General features: G+C 39.5%; 1 protein-coding gene across 1 annotated transcript in view; it reads left to right on the top strand.

The window, feature by feature from the left end:
- The window catches only part of rem2 (RAS (RAD and GEM)-like GTP binding 2), a 36,702-nt gene extending 23,479 nt beyond the window's left edge, over positions 1 to 13,223 (top strand). Inside the window, exon 5 of the mRNA XM_079349452.1 lies at positions 9,997 to 13,223. Coding sequence (XP_079205578.1) covers positions 9,997 to 10,325 — 329 coding nt within the window. The 3' untranslated portion in view covers positions 10,326 to 13,223. The remainder of the gene's footprint in view (positions 1 to 9,996) is intronic.
- Positions 13,224 to 22,419: the final 9,196 nt, after the last annotated feature.

Below are 22,419 nucleotides of genomic sequence, written 5' to 3'. Positions count from 1 at the left end.
TCAGTATGAAGAGATGTGTGGAGGCATTGTGTGTGCTTTGGGTGAGTAAGGCTTGTTTTGTTGTCCTTGAAAGATCCACTTTGAGTTTCTAGACCTTCATTCTGAGGATATTTTACAAAGAAGAGGCAGTTTCAACCTCTCCATATCTTCCCTCTTTTTCTCAAAAGAAGTTATTCTTTTGCCTTTTAATGAGAGACAATCTTTCTTCTCATTTTGTCAATTTCTGCCCTTTAATGGAAAGTCAGAAATGACCTGCGTACACCTCTGGAGAGGCTTTAAAGTGAAATAGTCTCATCTGTATGGAAATTGTCAGTGACCAGAGGTGAATTTAACTTTCAGGTATAATGAAAGTCGATGTACCGACTCCTTACAAGAATCTGTCAAAGTAATGTGAGCTTTCATTAAAAAAAGATAAAAATCTTCAGTTGTAAAGTATTCACAGTAGAGTCAAGTGACTTCTCAAGTTCATGTGAAATAAGAACCCAAATACATCTCTGCTGCTCGACTCTACTTTTATTTTTTTATAGACAGCCTGTATGAGATAGATCCACTGCTCTCACTAAATCCCCATATGGCAAAGAAGCTCGGCTAGAGTCAAAAGAAGTGAGGGTTTGCAAGTCGTCGAGAAATAGGAACGTAACAAATAAATGGAGAAAAAATAGAATTACATGGACACATTTGTCATGTCTCTCTAAATCATTATGATGCTAGCTTATAATAACAACAGTCATACCAGACCTTGTGCAATAACATGTCGACCCTTATATGCACTGCGTGCATGATAGTGTTCATACTTAAATCTTCTAGTAACAACTTCCACCCTGTTACTGGCTCTATTTATGAACTATTTTTGATGCATATTTTTGTTTACATTTTTATATTTTTATCTAATTTAATTTTGCACTTTGATGTTTCTTCTGCTCTCCTGCTTTGCTGCTGTAACACTGCAAATTTCTCCATTTATGAGATGAATAAAGGATTATCTCATCCTAAATTTGATGTGTCGATATGAGCGTAAATCAAGCAATGAGTTGTTTGGCAAATATTGTTAATACCTACAACAAAAGTTGTTCTTTTGTGAGGAGGCTTACTCCTTCCTTCATAATGTAATCAGACAGCCCAATGAAATGTTGATGGGGTCACTGTTTTAAATGTTTTAGGTCTAAAATCCCCCCCCCTCCCCCCATTATAATGAAAACAGCTATAGTGCATGCATTAGTGCATGTTTGTCAGTTTGCATTAATGTGCAGCACACTTTAGGAGGTTAGATATTAAATATGTAAACCCTTTTTGAAGAGCCTGTGATATTTTTTTATCAAGAGTTCGTCTAAGGTTGGAGGGAAAAAGAGCAAAAATGTAGGGATCGACACATGCTACAGATGTGACAGTGCTTCAGAAAGCCAGGCATACAGTGTGGCTAGAGAGGCAGTTTTAGACCTGGTTTTAGAGTCCAGGTCAGTCCGCTGTCATTTGATGAGGAGTTTATAGAGTTTCAGCTGCTCTCGACCAATCGGATGAATGTGTGGCTTGTTATAAGACTGTACACACTCACACAGTGAGAGCAGAGCCACGAGCTGATTACCCCACTTTGTGTTTGTGCACACTGTGAGGCAGCGTCAGTAAGCACTGCATCAACAGCAGACAAACGTGTTTGATGTCTTCCCCTCCGATCACTGGATCTAATCAAGAGGAAAGTTGGCAGGAAAAACCTCCATCAGAAATTGATTTTTTTTTAGGAAGTTTACCTTGTTAGCTTGTGTTTGTTGGTGATGAGCGTGTGTGTGTGTGTGTGTGTGTGTGTGTGATAGAACGAGAGCCTTTTTGACTGTATTTGTATTTAAGCCATACATAAAAGATGACTGAACTACACATTACACTGTGGCAGTTTTCAAACAAAACTTTATTGACACTTGTCAATGCTCTGTCCCTTGGTCACTCAGGTTGTCGTGCTTGACGATTGGCTCATGCAATGTGAGCACTTAATACATGTCCATTCACTTGTAGAGTGTAGCTGACGTTTCCTCATGACATTTATACAGTAGCCTGAACCTTGGCTGTCAAACCTCAGCTCTCTGAGTGCCTCGAGCCCTGACGGTTCCCCTCTGCATTTATACAATCGTACAGTCTGTACACTGCCTTAATCCTCTAACTTGTTCATAAATCTGCTGAGATGAAAGACATATAATCTTACTAAGTTAGTGGTGGACAGACAAAGCTTTTTTCACACCTCTAAAACATGTTTTCATAAGCTCAAGGGACACCACACTGAAGAAAGACAAGTCAAGTCACAACAAAAATCCTCGTCATGACATTTAACATCAGAGCAGGTATAGGCCTAAAGGGCGAGACGCGAAAATTCCTAACCCTAAACCCATGAGCAACAAATCTTTCTGTGCAACAAGTAAAATAACGTACAAAACATATTGTATGCAGCTTTGAGGATATTTGTGTTTACCTCTATTTTTAGGGCTTTTAGTAGACAATAGAACTCCATTTAATCAATCCGCCTTAAAACTCAATCTGCAGTTACTTGGTTGGATGATAACATATGATATAAAACCTTTTTAAAGACAAAGTGGTGATGCACTTTGAAAAATCATTTAGAAAATACATGTAAAAATAATTAAAGAACCAAAAAAAATCTGCCGTCCTTCCTCAAATAACAGTCTGCCATAGTCTGTGATTTTGTGGCCTAATCCTAAAAGGAATCATTTTATTCTGAGAAGAAACGTGATTACATTCACCATGTTGTGATTACATTGAGACTGAGAGAAATAATCCGGTCAGTGAAGGACTTCTCAAAAACAAAAGGAGATTAGAAAAGTTTGAGTGTCTGCATTTATTGTGTTGAAGCTCAGAATTCCAAATTAGGGGGGTCAAAACATGTTTTATTTGTTTGTTTTTGTGAGTTAAACCGACGCAGCAAGTGTGAAATGTGTACACATTGGTGCCTGCACACGCTGTCGACTCGGGTTCACTCACAGCTCTGGTTTAAACTTAATAACACGAGTGGAAAAGGACAAGAGAGAGAGGGGAGAGAGAGGGGTGAGGACTGAATAATGAGAGATGCCTATACTCAGCACATTCTCCCTTCATAAAATAAATAAGTAAATAAACAACACGGGGCAGAGATGTGGTCAGCGATATGGAAATGCCCCTTTCTGGTCCTGAGGCTACTGACAAGGCTGTTGGTGTGTTCTTTCTGAAAAGACCACATGTTTTCCTGCTGACATGTCAGTCTGATAGAAAGAGAAATGCACAGAGGGAGAGACACTGGCTCGAGAACCCGAGGCCTGCTAAGTCTATTTACGGCATGTACAGTGACACTTTTATTCTGCTATCTCTCACCTTCCCCCCCTTTTACATCTCTCTCTATCCTTAACACACATGCGGTCACACACACTGAGGGGCTATTGATCTATTGCTCAATAAGGCCATAGTGTGGGTCTTTTAATATGCACTCAGCTAAGTTTGCTTAGTGGACATTTTATCCTGCAGTCCGTCCATCTGTCTCTTCCTCTCCTCCTTGTTCATTTCATCAGCCATCCGGCCTGTCATCCCCTCTCAGCATCACCTTCCTCACTCTTAGTGACTCACATGTTTTTGCCCCTTCATCAAACTGCCTCTCTCACTTATGTCCCTTGTTCTCCTTCCTCCATGTCAGCACACAGGTAGGGACCCTTGGGAGGCCCCTGCTTGTTTCTATTCCTCTCATCTTTTCTTCTCTCATCTCGTCTGTTCCTCTTTTGCGTTTCCTCATCTCATTCTTTTCCCCTTGTGATCTACTCCTCTCGCCTCCCACCCCTACTTTCTCGAAAGATTTTTTTTAAGTGAAAGTGACGAAATGGAAACATTATTTTATTCACCAGCACGTTCCTTCAAACAAATCTACAAACGAGCTGATGGATACAAAGAGGGATACTATTGACACAACGTGATTCTGTATTTAAGACCATCACTGTCTACCCTGTACTGTGCATTGTGACAAAGACATTGTGTTCTTTTGGTACGCTCACCTGACTAAAAGTGAACATTAATGTTAATGTTGATGGCAAAGGCAAAGAGTTAATCTGATTTCACTGACAGGTGGGTTTGTTGTATCTGTTAGCCAGGAGGCTAGTCCTTACTTGAGCCATTTCTGATCTTAAACTGTTGACTTCGAACTTGATGGTTGTATTTTATCAACCATTATATTCATTCGGCTTGTCCCCCCTTCCCCATCATTGCGTGCTTTAAAGTAGCCAGAAGTTAGTTTGCGTTGGCATTTCTAAAAAGGTGACTCCCATTGTTGGGCTTCTTGCCTCTTTGGAAACCAGAGGGTGATGTCACTGAGACCATGTCCATGTTATATATAATGCTTACTTGTTTATTTGAGCTTCCCAGCCTCAATGTGATGTCACAGGAACATGGTCCCCCCCTCTCTTTTTATTTATTTTCTCCCCTTCTGATTAATTATCTTGTCTTCTTGGTACATTATCTCCTCTTTTGCCTTTTTCTTGATTCCACTCTCTTTTGTTGTTATTTAAACTTCCATACAATCAATTTTGAGTCAGGTTTTTCTTTGGGCAGGGAGTTGGTGTTTTCCCAGCCAATGACAGAGCACTTGCGAGTTAGAAGTAGAAACAATTCAGTGATTAAACGCAAAAAGGGGGAGCTTTTTCCTTTCTTCTCCTCTGTTCTTGTTTCTTTCTTCCCAACCTCTCCTCCATCTCCGTGTTTCATGTTGTCTTCTAGTTTCTCTCCTTTTGATATCTCCTTCTTCACCCTGTCCTTCATGCTTCGCTTTCAACTCTCTGGTTTTATCTCCTTTTATACTTTCTGTATTCTGATTGTTCTCTCTTCTCTGCATCCTCTCAAAGTCACCTTTTTATACATCTCCTTGTCTCCTTCGCTCTTTTTTTTCTTTTCTCAATTGCTTTGTTCTGTCTTTTCTTAGTTTCATCTTCTGTTCTCTCCTGGTCTCTTCTCCAGCCTGGTTCCCTTATATCTTTTTTTCCTTTGGCTTCCACTGATCTGATGTAACCTTGCCTTGTTTCCTTCCCACTTGTCTCCAGTAGTCTTGTTTTGTCTCCTCTCCAATTCAATTTCTCAACTGCTCTTCTAAGAGGTTAAAACATGCAGTTCAATTCAATCAGCACTGGTAGGTATTAGGATAAGCCATGCTGATCTTATTTGGGATTTGTCTTTTTTCCTCCTCTCTTACCTCAGCGACTATGAGGTGACAGCGGTTTGGGTCGACAGCTGCTGTGCAGTCGGATTATTTCATCCAAACCAAATCTAGTTCTCTGTTTTGTGTTACTTCTGACACTGCTCTCACTTTATGTTCCTGCTGGGTAAATGCAACAGCACTAAATAACACTATGATAGGTTATAATGTAATTACAACTGTACAGAAAATTAACAGTTGACATAATGAGACACAAGTATTTTGTAGATTCTCTTCAGGTGTATTAAAGCCACTGCTGGAACTTTTGACTTTTACCTTTATTGCATGGTCTCCATCAGCAGATAGATTGTCTCATGTGAACATTGATCTTCTTTCAAATGAGCAAACTTTGTCCATTAATAAAGCCCTGCAGTTTAAAAATGATTGAGATTGAAAGGTCAATAAATTGTTTGTTAGTGTGAGTTACTATCGGCACACAGTATCTGACCTATACGAGAAATGTTATTGTACATTGTGTGTTGTTATACTGAAAAGAAATTCAGACCAGTTTGGATACAGAGGATTTCAGATATAAGTAAACACATGGGAAAGGAGGAGAAAGGTTACCTTTAATGCGGTTTAAAGTGGATCATATCTGTATGCATATCATGTATATAAACTGTTTGGAAGTGATGAACTAAGAGAACATTTATTTAATTGAAGTCGTTGATCTTTGTGTATTACTTCTTGTGAAGGGGACCTTGTTGGTCGTATCTGGAGTGTTTAAATTGGAGGGATGGTTTGTTACTGGTGTTGTTTGGACGTTGGCTAAACGACACCCCGGGACATTTGATTGATTTTCAGCTACCGTGTCTGAATTATTCCATGTGGGATGAGACAAGACACAAAGACCAGACACAATAAGAATAATTATACATTCAGTTCTGAAGGATCTGACATTTGGAGACGTATACCTCACATGCTTTCGTTTTAAAGTTTGATTTTAATAAGTTGAATACATTTATCATTAGTTTAATTTGTAAAGGGTTAACAAAATACAACATTGTTTTACAACAATCAGACAGAATTTGCTATTTATGTTGTGTCGCCCCTTTGCGTGTTTGGCACGTGGCCGCATACACTCACAGCTGCAGGAAGAAAAGAGCATCGTCGTGGCTTGGCTCACAAAGGCTTTTTCTTAACCTGATATTCTTTACTAATCAAAGACATCTGTTTGTAGGGGTCAGTTTGTGCAAAAACAAGAAATTTCGTATTTAAAAAAAGGCACTTTCTCTATATAGAGGACAAAACGAAAGGGGCTCAAGCCCCATTTTTGTCTTTGTGTACACGTACCTGCTCTTTAATATCGTTAATAGGGTGTGTTTTATATCAGGCCATGCAGACTCTTAGGAGCCTCAAAGGTTTTTAGCAGATCTGTTATCTGGAGGAAAAAATGGACAAGAAAATCCCCCAACTATTAATAGCATCATCCTTTGCACTGCTCAATCATCTAATGCAGTCTCTGGAAAAGGTCGAACACTTTACATTTGACATTTAAGGTAATGGTTCTAATGTTTGGTATAGCCTTTGAGACCGCTGCAGCCATTGTTAGTTTTGCCATTTAAATTTGGACAACAAAATAAGAATAGCTGTTGATCGGTCATGGCACAAACACTTTGTCTCTTCAGGTGTTTTGGGGGAGATTTAAAGTATATTCACAAAGCTTTTTCTGAACTCAGCTGCTGAAGAGCTCTTAAGATACCATCCCTGAACAGAGAAGTAGCAATAAAGATAACAAGTGAGGTTCAGTCAGGAGAAGGAAAAGCTCAGCACGAACTGGTTTGCAGCAGAATGATTTGTATCTGTCAGTCTTCCTTATCGCACCAGCCTGTTGACCAGGAATCAGCGGGGGCTTTAGCTGAGATACTGAGCCCTGCCAAAATCACATATAGACACCTGTATACATCCAGGAGAGTCACACTGAGATAGAAACCATTTTCCTTTCTGAGATTTGAGCTCACACAGTTCAGCTGGTAGCAGCATTAACCCCCTCCTGCCAGCACTATGTCTCTCTGCCTCTTCAAGCTTCATTGTAACCGTTGATAAGATAAACAGAATGTGAAGAACCACGATTTCAGATATATCTCAATACAGCAAGGACCTGTGTCTCATGATGGCTGGTTTTTTGTGCTGACAGTGCCACTTTTCAATACCAAACCAAAGCATTGCAGCTTTTTCAGTGCTTAGCATCCTTGGTGCAAAAACACCGTCAACGTCAGCTGTTTTTTGCCCGACGCTCACAGCTTCTCAGTTGAAAACAATCGGAACGCCAACTTGCTCGTCAATGTCACTTCACCCTCACCGACCAATTAGAATCTGAAAGACCACTTGCTTCTTTTATTCAGTTGTGTGGGGTACTTCATGTTCATAGTGTGGTATTTGGCATGGAAACACTTTAAACATGCTAACGAGTATTAGATGTCATCGCCCAGAGCTCCACAGATCACAGAAGCAAGGTATAAGATATGTGCATATAGTGTAGGACAGCTTCAAGTGTGATTAAAAGTAGAGACACTAATACCAACCGATGATATTAGCTAATTTTATCATAGACATGAGCAGATATTACTGGATTTATTTACCACTTAAATTCTTTTATTATTGTATTACACGAGCAGTTCTCTGTCACCAGCGGTGTGTTATATGAATTACAACAAGCATTATCACTCTGCAGAGTGTCAAGAATGTAAAATAGCTGTAACAGGTAAAGTGCAGGATATATATATATTTATTCACTGCAGGTTTGTGTCAGTTTCCCCACCCGATCATGCTTCATTAACTTTGTATAACCACAATATTAAATTCCCTGTCATTTTCTTCTTTAGAAAAATAACTTCTGTTCACGTCACTCTTATTTACTGTATGACATAAGCGTGTCACTGTGAGGGGTCATGAAGTGGTGATATGATCAGTCAACTTGCTTGTGAAATCTGTTTACAGCACCTTATTTGTTTAAAATGGAATTACTGATATTTGGCACCAGCAGTTTTGTATCAAAGGATTCAGTACGGCATTATATCGATGTTTAGTCTCAGCCCTGATAGAAATCTGTGTTTTCTGATCTGAGGATCAACATTCACAGCCAAATTATTTTGTCCTTGCTGAAAGAGCTTGGTTTCTTCTTCTCTTTACTTTGAATGAATAATTTCTGAGCTCGGCTCTTTGCTAGAAGAAATGCAGTGATTTTAATGAATGGTGAAACCGGGACAGAAATTTTAAAACCAACCAAAAACTGAATACTTTAATGTGTGTAAATCATTTCATCAATTTGATAATGGTGACCAAAGCTGCCGTGTCAAGTGAAAGTGAACCTGTCCATCATGTCACATTTATTCATGAATAATGACGCCTTTGGGAGCAATTCAGGGTTCTGTTTCTCACCCACGGATCATTACCATGAATAGCAGGGGCCAGGGATGAGCCAATACAGCTCCACTTCTACAAAGATTCCTCTGTGCAGTTAAGTTCAAGAATATTACCTTAAGCTCAGAAACCTCTCTAGAGGACGACAGGGTTTGTTTGTTGCGTGAGAATGGTGAAATGAGATTCATTGTGTGCCTCACTGTCCCATCTATGATGATATATGAGATGCACTTTTTAGAAAAATGGCATCTATTAATGTGGATTTCTTTGTTAGATGATTATGAATAACTTGTTGTGTTTGAGAAGAGGAGCCTTTTTGGCAGCAGATTTTATCTACAAAGCCGTGGAGAAAAGACAGAATACACTATTTAAGACTGAGCTGTGAAAGAAACGGGCAACTTTGTAATATTTGAAATAAACTGCGGTTGAATTTCTGGCGTTATATAAACCCATGAGGGTTGGGCACTTTGTGTGCATTACGACAAAATACAATCAATCTAGCAATACTGGACTGTTTCCATCAGCAGACTGACTTTTCTTGGTATTGTGGAGATTGATACAGTATGTTGAAATGCAAGTTCACAGTTACTGTTATTACTTTCTCTGATGCTCTTCACATAACCCCATAAAACAATTTTCACAAAACAATCCCATCTCAAGTTATATATACTAACTTGGTTTTTTTGTGTTCTTTTCAACAAAGACCCACAGTCAAACTCTTTACTGGATGCTATGTCCCCTGTAAACAAGTATAGCTTTGGGACAACTGATGAACTCAGTCTGATAAGAAAAACCTGTTAGGGTATGAAGATGCAGAAAAAAAACCCTAAATGGTTTAATTTGTTGTGATAATTATTACAATGGTCAACAAATAATGTAAATCGTTTAGTTTCAGGCTAGGCCTAGTGTGTATCCATATCCTTTGTGATAAAATGAACTATTCATCCCATTGTGTATATTCTTCTGTATATACCTCCTATTGATATTTCATCTTACATATTCTGTTTTTGATTTCTGCCTACTTCTCTGTCTTGCTGCTGCAACGGCCAAATAAAGTAATAGCCTACCTTATCTTATATTTCTTTTCTCACTTCCATGACTATCACCAAGATCACAAAGGGGCTCTGGCAGAGCAGTCTTTGTGTCCCACTAATTGAGAAGTTTCAATTGATGCCATTCGTCCCCATTTGGTTCAGAAGAGGAGAGAAACTAACATTCAGGAGACATTGAGTCTTTCAAACAGCTGTGTGTGAGCTGTGGATGCTGAAGTCTGATGTTGTGAAGATGCACATTACACAGCTGCTTGGTCATAAACAGACTGCAGATGGTTGCTCTGATCTTATATTTAAATTTCAGACTGCTTACTTTAAGGGCTATTTACATCATCCAAGCTTTTTTTTAAAACACTTTCCTCCTCTTTCCATCAGAGGCCCAATCCAGCGCCATGATGTTCGACTGCATCTACTTGGAGCTTTCCGCATCTCTGGACCACGGCACCAACGAGCTGTTAGAGGCCGCTGTTAGGACCGCAAGAGGCGAGTGTGTGGGCCCCGGCTGGACAGATGGGGACCCTGGTGCAGCCCGCAGGGAGAGCCTTACCAGTCGTGCGAAAAGGTTCTTGGCAGGGCTTGTACCTCGCTCTTATGGTAGAGACCGGGACAGAGATCGTGGCCGCTATCGAGAAATGAGCCGACATCGGGGCAGCAAGATCCTCCGCCAGAAGTCCCGCTCCTGCCATGACCTCAGTGCAATGTGACACACATGAACACATGGGCAGAGGGGAAAACTCCCACACATGTATACACATAATGGGGTGAAGGATGTTGGGGAGGGGGAGGTGTAAAATGTGGAAGAGCAGGAGAAGTAAAAATGGAAGCCAGCATGGGACAAGAGGAAAATGAGGGAGAAATTTAGCAATGTCAGATAAAGGTCAAGTTGGAAGAGAAAGGAAAAGACAGTGGCAGAAAAAGCAAGAATCACCCTAAACCACAGCAATGAGCCTTATCGTCCTCCTAACAGTAAAACCAATTTAAGAGAGATTAAATGCCAGGTTTGAGAGAAAACAGAGAAATAGATAAGGACTTGAGCCGCTTGGGTTAAACCACAAGGACTGATTACTTGATGAGAGCAGCAGAAAGAAAATCAATTATTTTCACATAGTAGCTCATTTTCATGACGACAAACTCATGTGGGAAGCTAAAATATGGTTATCAAATGAAAAATGTTGTATCAGTGTATTCCAATTTGCAAATCTTAAAAAAACGTGATATCCGGGATATGGTAGCAGATGCTGCTTCTAAGTTGAAAAACAATGTGTCAATGAGTAGGTAAAACCCAGTGGAACCTCATGTCAATAATATTAGAGAAAACAGTATAGTTAATAACCAATTACTGTAGCTATGGTTGACAATGGCTAATGTTAGCATTAAGCTATTTCAGTAGTGTTCGAACATAACATAGAATATCAATTTATGAAGCATATATTTCCTAACGGTAATTTCAATTAAAACATTTAAGAAAGCATAGCTATCCAACATTCTTTTTGTTTAGGTAGACTGTAGGTTGACCCTACTTGGCCTAATGGAGTAAAGTAGGCCTATATTTTGTTTACCCATGAGACATGGCCTATATTGCCATCTGGAAGTAGATTTAGTTTATTATCAGTTGACACAATACAGAAACATTGAAATATATTTCCCAGCTAAATAATCATTTTAGCTCTGAAATATCTGGATGCTATTCTAGCTTTTTCTAATTGTTCCCACTATGATATGAATGTTTTACTTTGCCTTTATTTTATTCATAATATTGAAAGATAACATTACTGTTCTAGTTGAACAGCAACGTTAGCTAGGGAAGTGCCACAAAGCTGACACTAGTTGCTGTTGAATGGCTCTTAGTTATTCAATGTCTTATTTTACCTCAACGTATGGTCCAACGTCCCTTTGGGTTTTGACCAAATCTATTATACATTTTTTGACACATTGAATTTTCCAGCTCAACAGAAATGTTAGCCTGAAGGTTGTTAAAGTTAACTGCTTTCAAACATATTAACGGGTCGTGAAAAATGTTGCTGCGTTGACTTTCGTGTTATCTCTCCCAGTTGATACAGAATTCAGAAATATAAAGGCATACATGCCTAGCTTTATGGTAGGGAGTGATACAATGCTAATATTAGCTGTCGTTTTACAAGATCAGGCAGAATATAAAATAGTTTTACCTTGACATATGGCCTAATAAGCTGGTGGTCTGTTATCATAATATTTTCCAGTGGGTGCAGGATTCAGATCTATCAAGGCATGAATTCCTAGCAAAAACGTCATAGGTGTTTTTGGTCTTAAGATTGCCTAATTTCTTAAAATACCTGAGGGTTTCATCCATAAAAAAATGTCTGCCTTGTGTGTATGGTGACTAAGGCCACATTTACACGAAAAAGACCCTCTTGAACTGGTCATTTTCATTGTTAATCTATCCACGTTCAGACAACGATAACAACCGCCTTGCAAACAGCCCCTAAAAAAAAATCACTGAAGTATAGTAAATAAACTGGGAGTGACCAGTACAAGCAGAACTCTGTCATTGTTGAAGCTATCCATCTATAGTGCATGGCTTCTGTGTGGAACTGTAAGTATTTTTAAAACTTTGCACATTTGGACCTGTTTTCAAAACCTTCTGTTTTCTGGCACCCAAAAACCCCTTTGTCATATAGACCATTAGCCAAAACGCAAATAAATGTTGCTGTTTTTTGGTGAAATAGTTGTTGTGTAAAAAGGGCCTCAGTGACAGAAGAATCAGATTTAGATGCTAGGAGGGGGAAGGGGCTCACAGACAAAGAAGCACCCAAGTAGCACGCACTGATTATGTAGAGACTGATAGCAATCTAATGTACACCTATTGTAAACCCTGTTTTATAGCATGCAGAGTAGACATGATCCTGTAGGTTTTACAGTAGGCTACTGACACTGGACTGACTGTACTCCAGTGGCTAATAGCTAATGCACAATCTAGCTAGTATCTCTAGCGATGCCATCTCTAAGGCAAACCCCTTTATTTATTAACTCCTTCTCTTTGCCTTTTCTAAGAGACATTCTTTACACCTCATACACCTTTTGTGTCCTGTACTGATCTGAAGACGTGTTTGGTGACACCCATGGTATTCAGTCATGTGTGATTTTTATACAAGATTTTAAAAAAAATCAGCGCCCAAGCCATATTTCCACTGAATGCACCCTGCGTGAACAGCACAATGAACCCTTTACTGAGGATGAGGAGTGTGAAGAAAGAGGTCAAAATGGCTCCAAGGAAGAAGACGTCAGTAAGGATGACAGAACTTTTCTTCAATAGAAGCTGAGTCACTGAACCTTGGATGTTCTTAAAGCGCAGGAGGAAAAACAAGACAAAACCTAATCTACCTGTGGCTGATTGATGTCTTCATTCATCTCCTTTTACCTACTGGTGTTATTGCGTGTGCTGAGACTGAATTCTGTGGGGGCTGCCCACACAGGTGACCCAAAAGAGAATGTTCTGGAAACATTGCTTGGGTTGCTTTGAGCATTGTAGCGTCTCAGACACATGCTCACTCGTTTGTCACCGTCTACTAAGCACTATCATCTTTCCACTGAGAATAAATTAAGTTTTGTTTTGACATCCTGAATGAGTCTTGTGTCCTTTTTTTATGACCGTGATATAAAAAGAATGTCTCATTACAGCAGTGTCTTGGTGGAGGGGTAGTAAATGAGGTCATGAGATGACTCACAGGACAGACTGAGACAGTCTCCGAGGGGAGTTGGTCCATTTAGGCTATAAGCAGCTCAAAAAAGGGGCACTGTCCACTATCTGCGGCTGAAGCAAAATCTCAGGTCGGAAATAGATTGTTAAAGAGTTAGGGGTGTAAGGAAATATCAGTATGCTTGAGTATCACAATATTATGTTAGGTGAAACTGCAGTAATTATTTAAACCGCCACACTTCATGAATAGAAGCTTACATGCAAATAATGCATTTTACAATGAAACATAAAAAGTAGCCTGAAAACTACCCTTCAAACTGTTCTCATTATTATGTCATTTTAAGACATATTCTGGGTAAGTTTGGATTTTCTTGATACTGTGATATTGAAATACATATCCTTGTTTGATATATTGTTGTACAATATATTCTACATGACAAAGACAGAAATGTCTACATTTCAGGATAAGAGCAAATCAGAAGCAATTTGGGAAATCTCTCCAATTACCCGCTCAATCACGAGAATGTCAAAACCAATATGTATCATTTGTGATGATGGTTCACAGCACCAATTGCTACTCTGTTTATATAGTGGAAGTCCTACTAGGGCGTTTGAGTATTTACGGGATATACTCTGTTGTTGTTTTTGTTTTTAAATGTTATTTCAAAAGTAGTTTCTAGAAATTCATTAAATGCTCTATTTAAAGTGCCAAAGAATACAAGTTATATAAGCAAAATGTTATGTCTCTATTTTCAACACAGGATTTAACTAGTTTAAACTGTCATGTGTCACATCAATTTCATCATGTTGTGGTTTTAGGCTGTTACTGTTTTCGTTTATTTCAAGGCCATTGATGGCAACAAATCTGAAAAATAGAAGCCGCCTGAAAAATATACAGTAGTATCCTCAGGAATGACTGGCTGTATATAAATATGGACAACACTCCTCTTGAGCTAATGTGACGCCAAAAGCAGCCATTCAATGGGCACTGATACATTGTGCTGGGGATGTAATTTGGAGCTAAAAAAGACGCTGATTGGAGCTGCCCTGTTGAACTGTTGAATTAGCGCCACACAACTTCCCCTAAATTGAAGCGCATTAAGCTTGCTGATAAAACCCCAAAGAGCGGATTCTTGTGTCGGTTTGAAGAAGACACTCAAGTTTATAGACTGTTCATTAACTGTTCTGTTAGTTTCTGTAACATTTTTTCAGCTTTTTCTCCTTCCATCTGCTTATCCAGTAACTGCATGAGAGCAGTATGCGTCTACAGCAGTAGTTCTCAAGTGGTGGGTCGGGACCCAAAAGTGGGTAATGCAGTCGTTGTCCGTGGGTCGGGTATGTGTGCCTGGAAAATACATTGTGTGAAAATGTGTATAAATCACTGTGTTTGTTCAATCCCTTTGATCTATACATCTTTCGTAGTGCCTGAGATTCAAAATACACATTTGTTCATTAAATAATGAGATTTTGCACTAAGGAGTAGTAATGACCCATGTCCCATCTGTTAACATGGAGAAGCTCGGTTTATGGCCCACACTGCAGCCAGTCAGCAGGGGGAGCTGTAAATAGTTTGGCTTCATTTTCATGCAACTGTTTCTCAGTCCATCTGAATATATAGTCTATGGGAGGGATATTTAATACATGTTTAATACATATGTTTATAATTTGAGTCTGAGCCAACAGTTGTTTTAGCAGTAGGTCTCATGAAGTGCTTTTCAGATAAGGTTGATATTTAGTAAACCTGACACTGATGTGTAGTGCTGTTTTTAGATCTTTCTATAGGTTTCCTTTTTCTACTAACATATTTTAGTTGCTGATGTGGTACTTGACAAAAATGTTAAATGAAAGCAGGAACAATAATTGGGAAGTTTTTGGTTGTTTGTGAATTAGCTCATTGCTTTAATGCTGATAACTTTTGTTAAGGGGACGCGCTAAAATGCACATTTATGGCTCAGGTTCATCTTTTTAAATTCACTTCAGACTGATGCAGGGAATGGAGAGAAAGAATGTTTGTAATACGAAAACACATGTTTGGGAAGTTCAGGTCATTCTGTCTGACAGTAAGAGATAGAGAGAGAGGGTCAGTAGGCGTGGAACCAGAATGAGGTTTGAGTGATGTCTAAGAGGTCAATGGTCAGTCAGCAGGGTCTTGTATGAAGAACCCTGAAGAAGGATGTGTAATAAACTCTCAAGGTTTCCACACAGAAAGGAAAATCTTCGAGTGCTTTGTCAAAAAAGAAACAATGAATACTGAACATTTTCAGCTTCCAAAAACAAGCCAACACTCTGAAATACAGACATGCATGTACACATTTGTTAGCAAGTTAAAAAATGGGAAGTACTGTATTTATTAAAAATGTATAACTCCAAGATTATCAATAATGCATCATATTCAATGTTTTGATGTTTCACACTGTTGTATGATGAGCCTAGTCTTGAGGTACTTGAGCAGTTTACCATTTCCTTTTACCTTCCTCACCATTTAAACTGTTTTTTTTTCAGCTAAGTTATGTCATACTTCCATTGAATACATTGAGCTGATCAACAGCTTAATGAGCTGAAATATTGAATCTTGTTCACAACCTGTTTCTGCTGCTTTCAATATCCAACATGGCAGTTTTAAGCCACTGCACCATTTAGCTGTTAGCCTATTATATATAATGACAGTTAGACCATTTCTGATTCTCTCCTTAAACGTTTACCATTAGCTAACTATATTATTTCAATCATTTACTATTTTAGGCTCTCCATTTGAACAGCAGTCCTTTAAAAAAAACCATTATTAAACATTTTTTTATCTGGGGAAGCAGTATGCACTGGCTGAGAGTTGCTGCAGAGTTAAATAAACCTTTTTAATTACATTTTCACAGATAATCAGAAGCAAGTGTTTAAAATGAATGACTGATGATGGTTAATGTTTATATGTGCATGTGCAGGTAAAACTAAAAGAGCCATGAGGGCTCTGATAATGCAAAGATTTAGGACTCATGTTGCAGGCTTATTCAGAAAACATCTGGAATCTAAAGTAGAAAATAGCTGGACTTTTTTTTCAGGCAAGGAAAGAGAGATGATACTTTTTGAAGCTCTCGTTCATAAACTAAAACTCAGCATTGCTCCTTTTGCTACATGTGTCCCCAGTATTGCTTACAGCTCAGGCTGCCATGAATAAATGTATTATAGAGCCTTTTTTTGTGAGTTATAACAAAAGGAGCTTAGAAATTATCAACTGAGCATGCTGTGAAAATGTTACAGGGGCTATGTCTTCAGTAGAAAACATCTTCTGTGAAATAAATGTTTCATGATTCTCAGTAACAAGGACTTAATGTTGTTTTAAAAATATGATGCTGCCTTTAAATCTTTTAAACATGTTGTGCGCTGCAGGCAGAGCAACACATGCAGTGAGTGGAAGAAGTGCTGAAACTACCAGGCTTTCTGATGGAAAAGTAAAGCACAGAGAATATTGTCAATATCACATAGGCTACATGCTTATTTTATCAAAATAAGCTGAATTGCATTTTTTCAATTGACCCCATCTGAAGCGATGTATAACACATAAACTATAAATAATTGTGGACAAAGCCTGAGAGATGGCACCCATTGATTGGGGGAGCCGGTAAGGCTGACTCAACCTAAGTTTTAGTCAACCCAATGTCAGACGAAGAGCCGGAGCTGAGGCTGGATTTAAGCCTCCCGATAAACTGCTACTCCACGCCCGCCTGTCAATCAGATCATACACGTCCAACTGGTTTCCATCATAACATTAAAACGGATGATTTATAAACACCTTCTGTGCAGAAATGTGCTGATGAAGACAATAACTAATTAGACCAAAATCATTTTTTGAACTAGGCTGTAAACATGTTTATTTAGACAAATGAGCATATCTGAATGGGGTGTGTATGCAACTCATGGTTCTTTTGGAGCAGCCTCAAGTGGACACTCGAGGAACTGCAGTTTATTGCATTTCCACATTGGCTTCATTTTAACAGCAGAGGTAGCTGCTTGGTTGTGCCTAGCTCTCGTGCTGAAACTCTGACCTATTTCTCCTTAAAAGGTCACACTGAGGCATATACTTACATACTGATTGGCATATTCAAATATACTGGCCAGTAATAGGTAAACCTCATACTGTACAAGCCCACTCTAAAAATACCAAATTATCCCTTTAAAGCTATATCTGTCTGGCAGCTGTGGAAAAAAAACATAATAGAAAATTGGCATCAATTCTAAAACTAAATACAAGAGACTCTATAGTGTAAAATATGTGGAGCTGTGACTCATGATGTCTTTGAACACTGGATTTGTTTGGTAGTCTGTTCCTAAAATGAGACCCTGTTTGGATGCTTCATGGAAAGGTTCAGAGTGGGAAGTGAAAGTGCTGTTTTAAAAACATTATAATAACATTGTCCTGCTTTGTAAAGCAAACAGAATAAACACGCATTTGTTGTTTCTTCATCTTTGTCCTATTGTACGGTGAAACTTTTATTAGACAATCATTTCATAGGGAAGTGATAGAAAATCAGTTGCTGATCAATCTGGAAGTAGTGAATCAGAGCGATTTGTCAGATTGCAGTGTTAACATTTCCAAATCTCAAACACAGAGTTCATTCATTACTACGGCATGTAAACTTCCCACCATGAGCATGATGACCGAGGTAATTGGCTGCCGTTTGATTATTGTGACTAAAAAACCTCCTGATAACAATGAAGGAAAATAGAGTTAGCATTGATTATCAAACACTTTAAGCGTGATTTATAGATTTATAGATAGGTTGAAGTTCACGCTCTTTGGATTAAAGTGATTTAGATGTAATGAAAATCTGGTTTTGGATACTATGTTATACAATATGTAAGCATTGACAGCTAATGATACAATCGTGGATTGATTTCTTATCACTAAACAGGTCAGTTACACATTTCTTAAAGCAAGTACCGAAGAATCTCTTAGTTCTCTGGATGGTGATTTGCAAATATAATGGTGAAAAACATCTGTCAGTTTTCCCTCTATTTCCTCTTCCCCAATTTTGGCTGGTGTAGAGAAGTGCCTCGGGCTAAAAAAGCGAGAGCACTGTTCCCTGCAGCCAATCACATTGGATCACATCAAAAGGCTGCGGTGTTCAGCTCCTGATGCTGCTACAGAAACTATCTGAAGTGGATAAATGGGTGGACTCTTGAAAGGGAGGCAAACTGGCGAAGAAACAGGGGGGTAGAGGAGAGGGACGGAGGGAGACGGGGTTGGAGAGATGCTTTGAGGAGTAGTGGTTGCTTGGAGACTGTTGTCAAGGAGACCATGAGTCCTAGAGTCCTTTGGCATCTCAAATGTCTCCTATTGATGTCGATTTTCAGGAAAAGGGAGGTTTTACATTTGCTTTTTTTGTCCCCAGTAGGAGAAAGAGACAAATGGTGATGTCAGACAGATGGAAGGTGAACTCTTCAAACAGAGAAAGGCCTGGTTTTGTACAATGTGTGTTTCTGAACAGAGAATGACACATAAAAGGGTTTTTTTATCACATATAAAGGATTTTATCACACTTAAACAGGTCTGATAACTCAGATAATAGCATGCCGTTTGACAGCTGCACAGAAGCCTGCAGAAAACCGAGAGGGAAACAAGGACAATATGATACCATTTCTTTTTTGTGACACCCTATCATTCGTTCAAATCAGGACAGAAATCCTCCCTCTCTGTTTCTTTCTGCCACTGACTCATTCAGTCTGCATTTACAGTGATTTTCAGGCGGAAGAATGCTTCTGCAGAGCGGGGAAGACAGAAAGACGGAGCTTAAAAGACAGAAAACCCACCTACGGTGTGCCAGTGAAAGCCTGCCGAACTTATCTGCACTTTGCACCAAAGAAAGACTATTTCCAAACAACTGTGGATCTCTAATGAGGGACATAGTTTTCCCCCTGAAGTGTGGGTGTAAGATGGAATGTACATCTGGAATTGGTGTGTGTATGGTTGGGGACCAGGTCATGTAGAGGCTGCAGTGACGGCCACATTCCTCCTATGACCAGTGGCCCTGGTCGAAGCATGCTGCAGAATCCCCGGGGGAATCCGTTTGATTTGCTTTCCAGGAGCAACGACTCATTGTACCCAAAAGGTCATTACAGTATTCCTCGTCTTTGTCTCTCGAGTGCAGAGCTGATTACACATTTACGGAGCTATAATAACCAAACAACAGTAGGATCGAGAACAGGCCAGACCGGTCTCGCTGGAATATCTCGCTCTGAAACGACGCATGTGTAATTAAAACTGGTCAACGCTAGAAACCCACACTGAAACATCAGGCTGAGCGATTGTAATAGTGGGTTGAATAAGGCACAAATCAACCTCGTTACGGGCTGAACGCATCTCGCAATGCTCCCTGAGATCAAAGTAATGTGGTTTAATAGCAAGTCAAGAGGTGAGAGAAAACCACATGTTCTGTAAGATGTGGAAAACTTTCAAGAGATGCTGTCATGAGAATAGCATTGATCTCGACGTTAGCTCAGAGGGACAAAATGACTTATTCATCAAGTAAATTAAGTGTCATTAAGTCTGAACCATAGAGTGTAGATTATAATGGGTGAAGCCTGAGTAACGTCACCCCTCCGTTACTGCAGGGGGCTTTGAACGCCATGCCATGTGGGAAATGCATTCTCTAACAAACTTTCTGTCAACCTAAGGACAGGCTAAAAGCTTGAGCTGAAGCAGGTTTTAACTGACAATATCTACATAGTCTGTGCGCTGCAGTTACACTACTGTGCCGTGCACTGTCATTCGAATCAGTGTTACTGTTTCCACAGCGCACACTGCAGAGTGTGCCAGCAGCACTGCTCTACTCCCTATCAAATATGCACCAAGTCTACTTCGGACAGTGCCTGTTCCAATCACAGGTCAAGCTAAACAAAATATAGCAACCCTAACAGGAAGTATCATTAAAAAACAACAACAACAACAAAAAACTACACACAATATACAAGCTTCTGATTGTAGGTTCATACATTTTGTTAAAACGGGCACCAAATAAACAAGCAAATAAATAAGCAAATCATCCACTAAGACAAAGCAACATGTTTGCATGTATTTCTCTGTACTCCTGAGTGATCTTGTTGTTCTCCTGTGATACTGTGAACCAGTATGTACGGCTGCTCATGGCAGCGCGCCGCTGCACTCACTTTTTAGAATCGGACCCAGTGGGGCAGGACATGCGCTGTCAGACGGGGCAAAACCGTGGCGCTGAAATCGGAAGTTAGCCTCAGGACAAACAAACGGCTACGTTACATCAGCCAAGCATCTAACTATATGTAACCCATATCTTTTATATAATCAAAAGAGATGAGTTCATTAAATGAAAACTCAAACTCATACAGTTTGTGCCTGTGAGGACAGTAACTCATCAGACCAAACGTCTTACATGGTCAATTATACTTTACAAACAAAAACATTTTGTGAACGTGATTTCCGGGTCACTTTGAGCCAGCCTCAAGCGGACACTGGAGGAATTGTAGGTTTTGCATTGGCTTCATTTATCAACACCGGAGGTTGCCGATAGGTCTGAACCCCTGCAAAGACATTCCTGCACCTTGTAAACACTGGAGCAGTTTAATGTGAGAGGATATATCATGGGATAGTGCTGCTACATGCCAAACGTGAGGCTGCCAACAAGCCCTATTGATAAAAGTATGTAAAGGAACTAAAGCATTCTTGCCTCTATTAATCTCGATGAACGTGAATACACTGCTTCAAATTTAAAGTTGTGTTGATTACGAACTATTAAATATCTGGTTACACTTCACAACGAGAGAACGAGTCCCATTGTTCAGTAATGAGCCACTTGCTCTGAGTTCATATGAACAGTTTAAGCTTAATGAGTTTTTATTATTGAATTTAATTCACAGTTACTTTGTACATTCATTTATATGCCACCAAATTAAAAACAGTGAGCAGTTGGCAGCTGACAACTCAAACACAAACTGAGGTGGATGCAGCCTCAGGAACACGCCAACAGGTTTTTATCAACAGATTGAAAGATGAGATAAAAGTGCCTTCTTTCTAACTATGTTATTTGATGGTATAAACAGTCAGAGTGAGCAGATAACAGATTCAGAAGTTAATATAGCAGCCTGGATTGAACCATGATGAAAAGTTACACCAAACATCCTGTTCTACTGTCTTTGACTCAAGAAACGGGAGGGGACACTTTGATGTTAAGTTTAATTTATCTTTTACCCACTATCGTCTGTGCAAACCTAATTCCATGGAGCTCAAAAGTTTGGGGTGTGTAAAGACACTTCAAAGTCGTTTAATACTACGGTGGAAAGGAAGGATTCTTTCCACTGCTTTAAGTAAACTAATCTTTTAAGTATTCTTCAATGATACATGTGGTTTCAAATGGCTCTCCAGAGTCTGTCTAGCCTTCGTTGTGTGCATACATATCCCTGTGCAGATAGGAACATCTCTATGATGTAACCCAGCGCAATGGAAAACCTGCATCAGAGAACTATCTTATTTTACTTTTGCAGGGTTTTTTTTTTAAGTGTTTTTGTTTCTGACTTTAAACTGCTTTAAACGCAGTAGCTCAGTCTGTAGGGACTGCGGTTCAAATTACAGTGCAGACCAAAATATGAACGTCGGTCTGGTAGCTGGAGAGGGGCCAGGTCCCTTCTGCGTTCTGCCAAAGTGCCCTTCAGCAAGGCACTGAACCCCCAAAACTTTTGCAGGTTTTTTTTACACATTCACTTCTTTAAGTGTCAGGACAGCCTGCCCCTGGAGCCTTCCTTAGTAGTTTACTTATATTTGTCCCTCAGAGCTTTAAGTTGAGGGGAGGAGTCTCAGGAGGTTAGGTGTAAAGTAAATAGGATGTGTAGGATGAAGAACAGAGGAGGTAATTGAGCTGTTTAGTTACACAGAGACCGTAGCGGTCTTCGACATACAATTTATGCACCGTGCAGCAGTCACAGGATATAAACTTTACTTACACACTCCGGATAATATCCTGCAGCATTCTCACTCCAACTCACTTGGACTTACACTCTGGGGGGCTGGCAGGAAAAAGCTCTGCGTGAAGTCTGACTAAAAAATGTGTTGGTTTGCTTTTACACCTGCAGCTCCTCCTGCTAATACGATATCAATAGGAGCT

Source organism: Symphodus melops, assembly GCF_947650265.1.
Source record: "Symphodus melops genome assembly, chromosome: 7".
Classification (NCBI taxonomy): domain Eukaryota; kingdom Metazoa; phylum Chordata; class Actinopteri; order Labriformes; family Labridae; genus Symphodus; species Symphodus melops.
The sequence above is the reverse complement of the archived record's forward strand: the minus strand, read 5'-3'. Positions and strand labels throughout refer to the sequence as shown.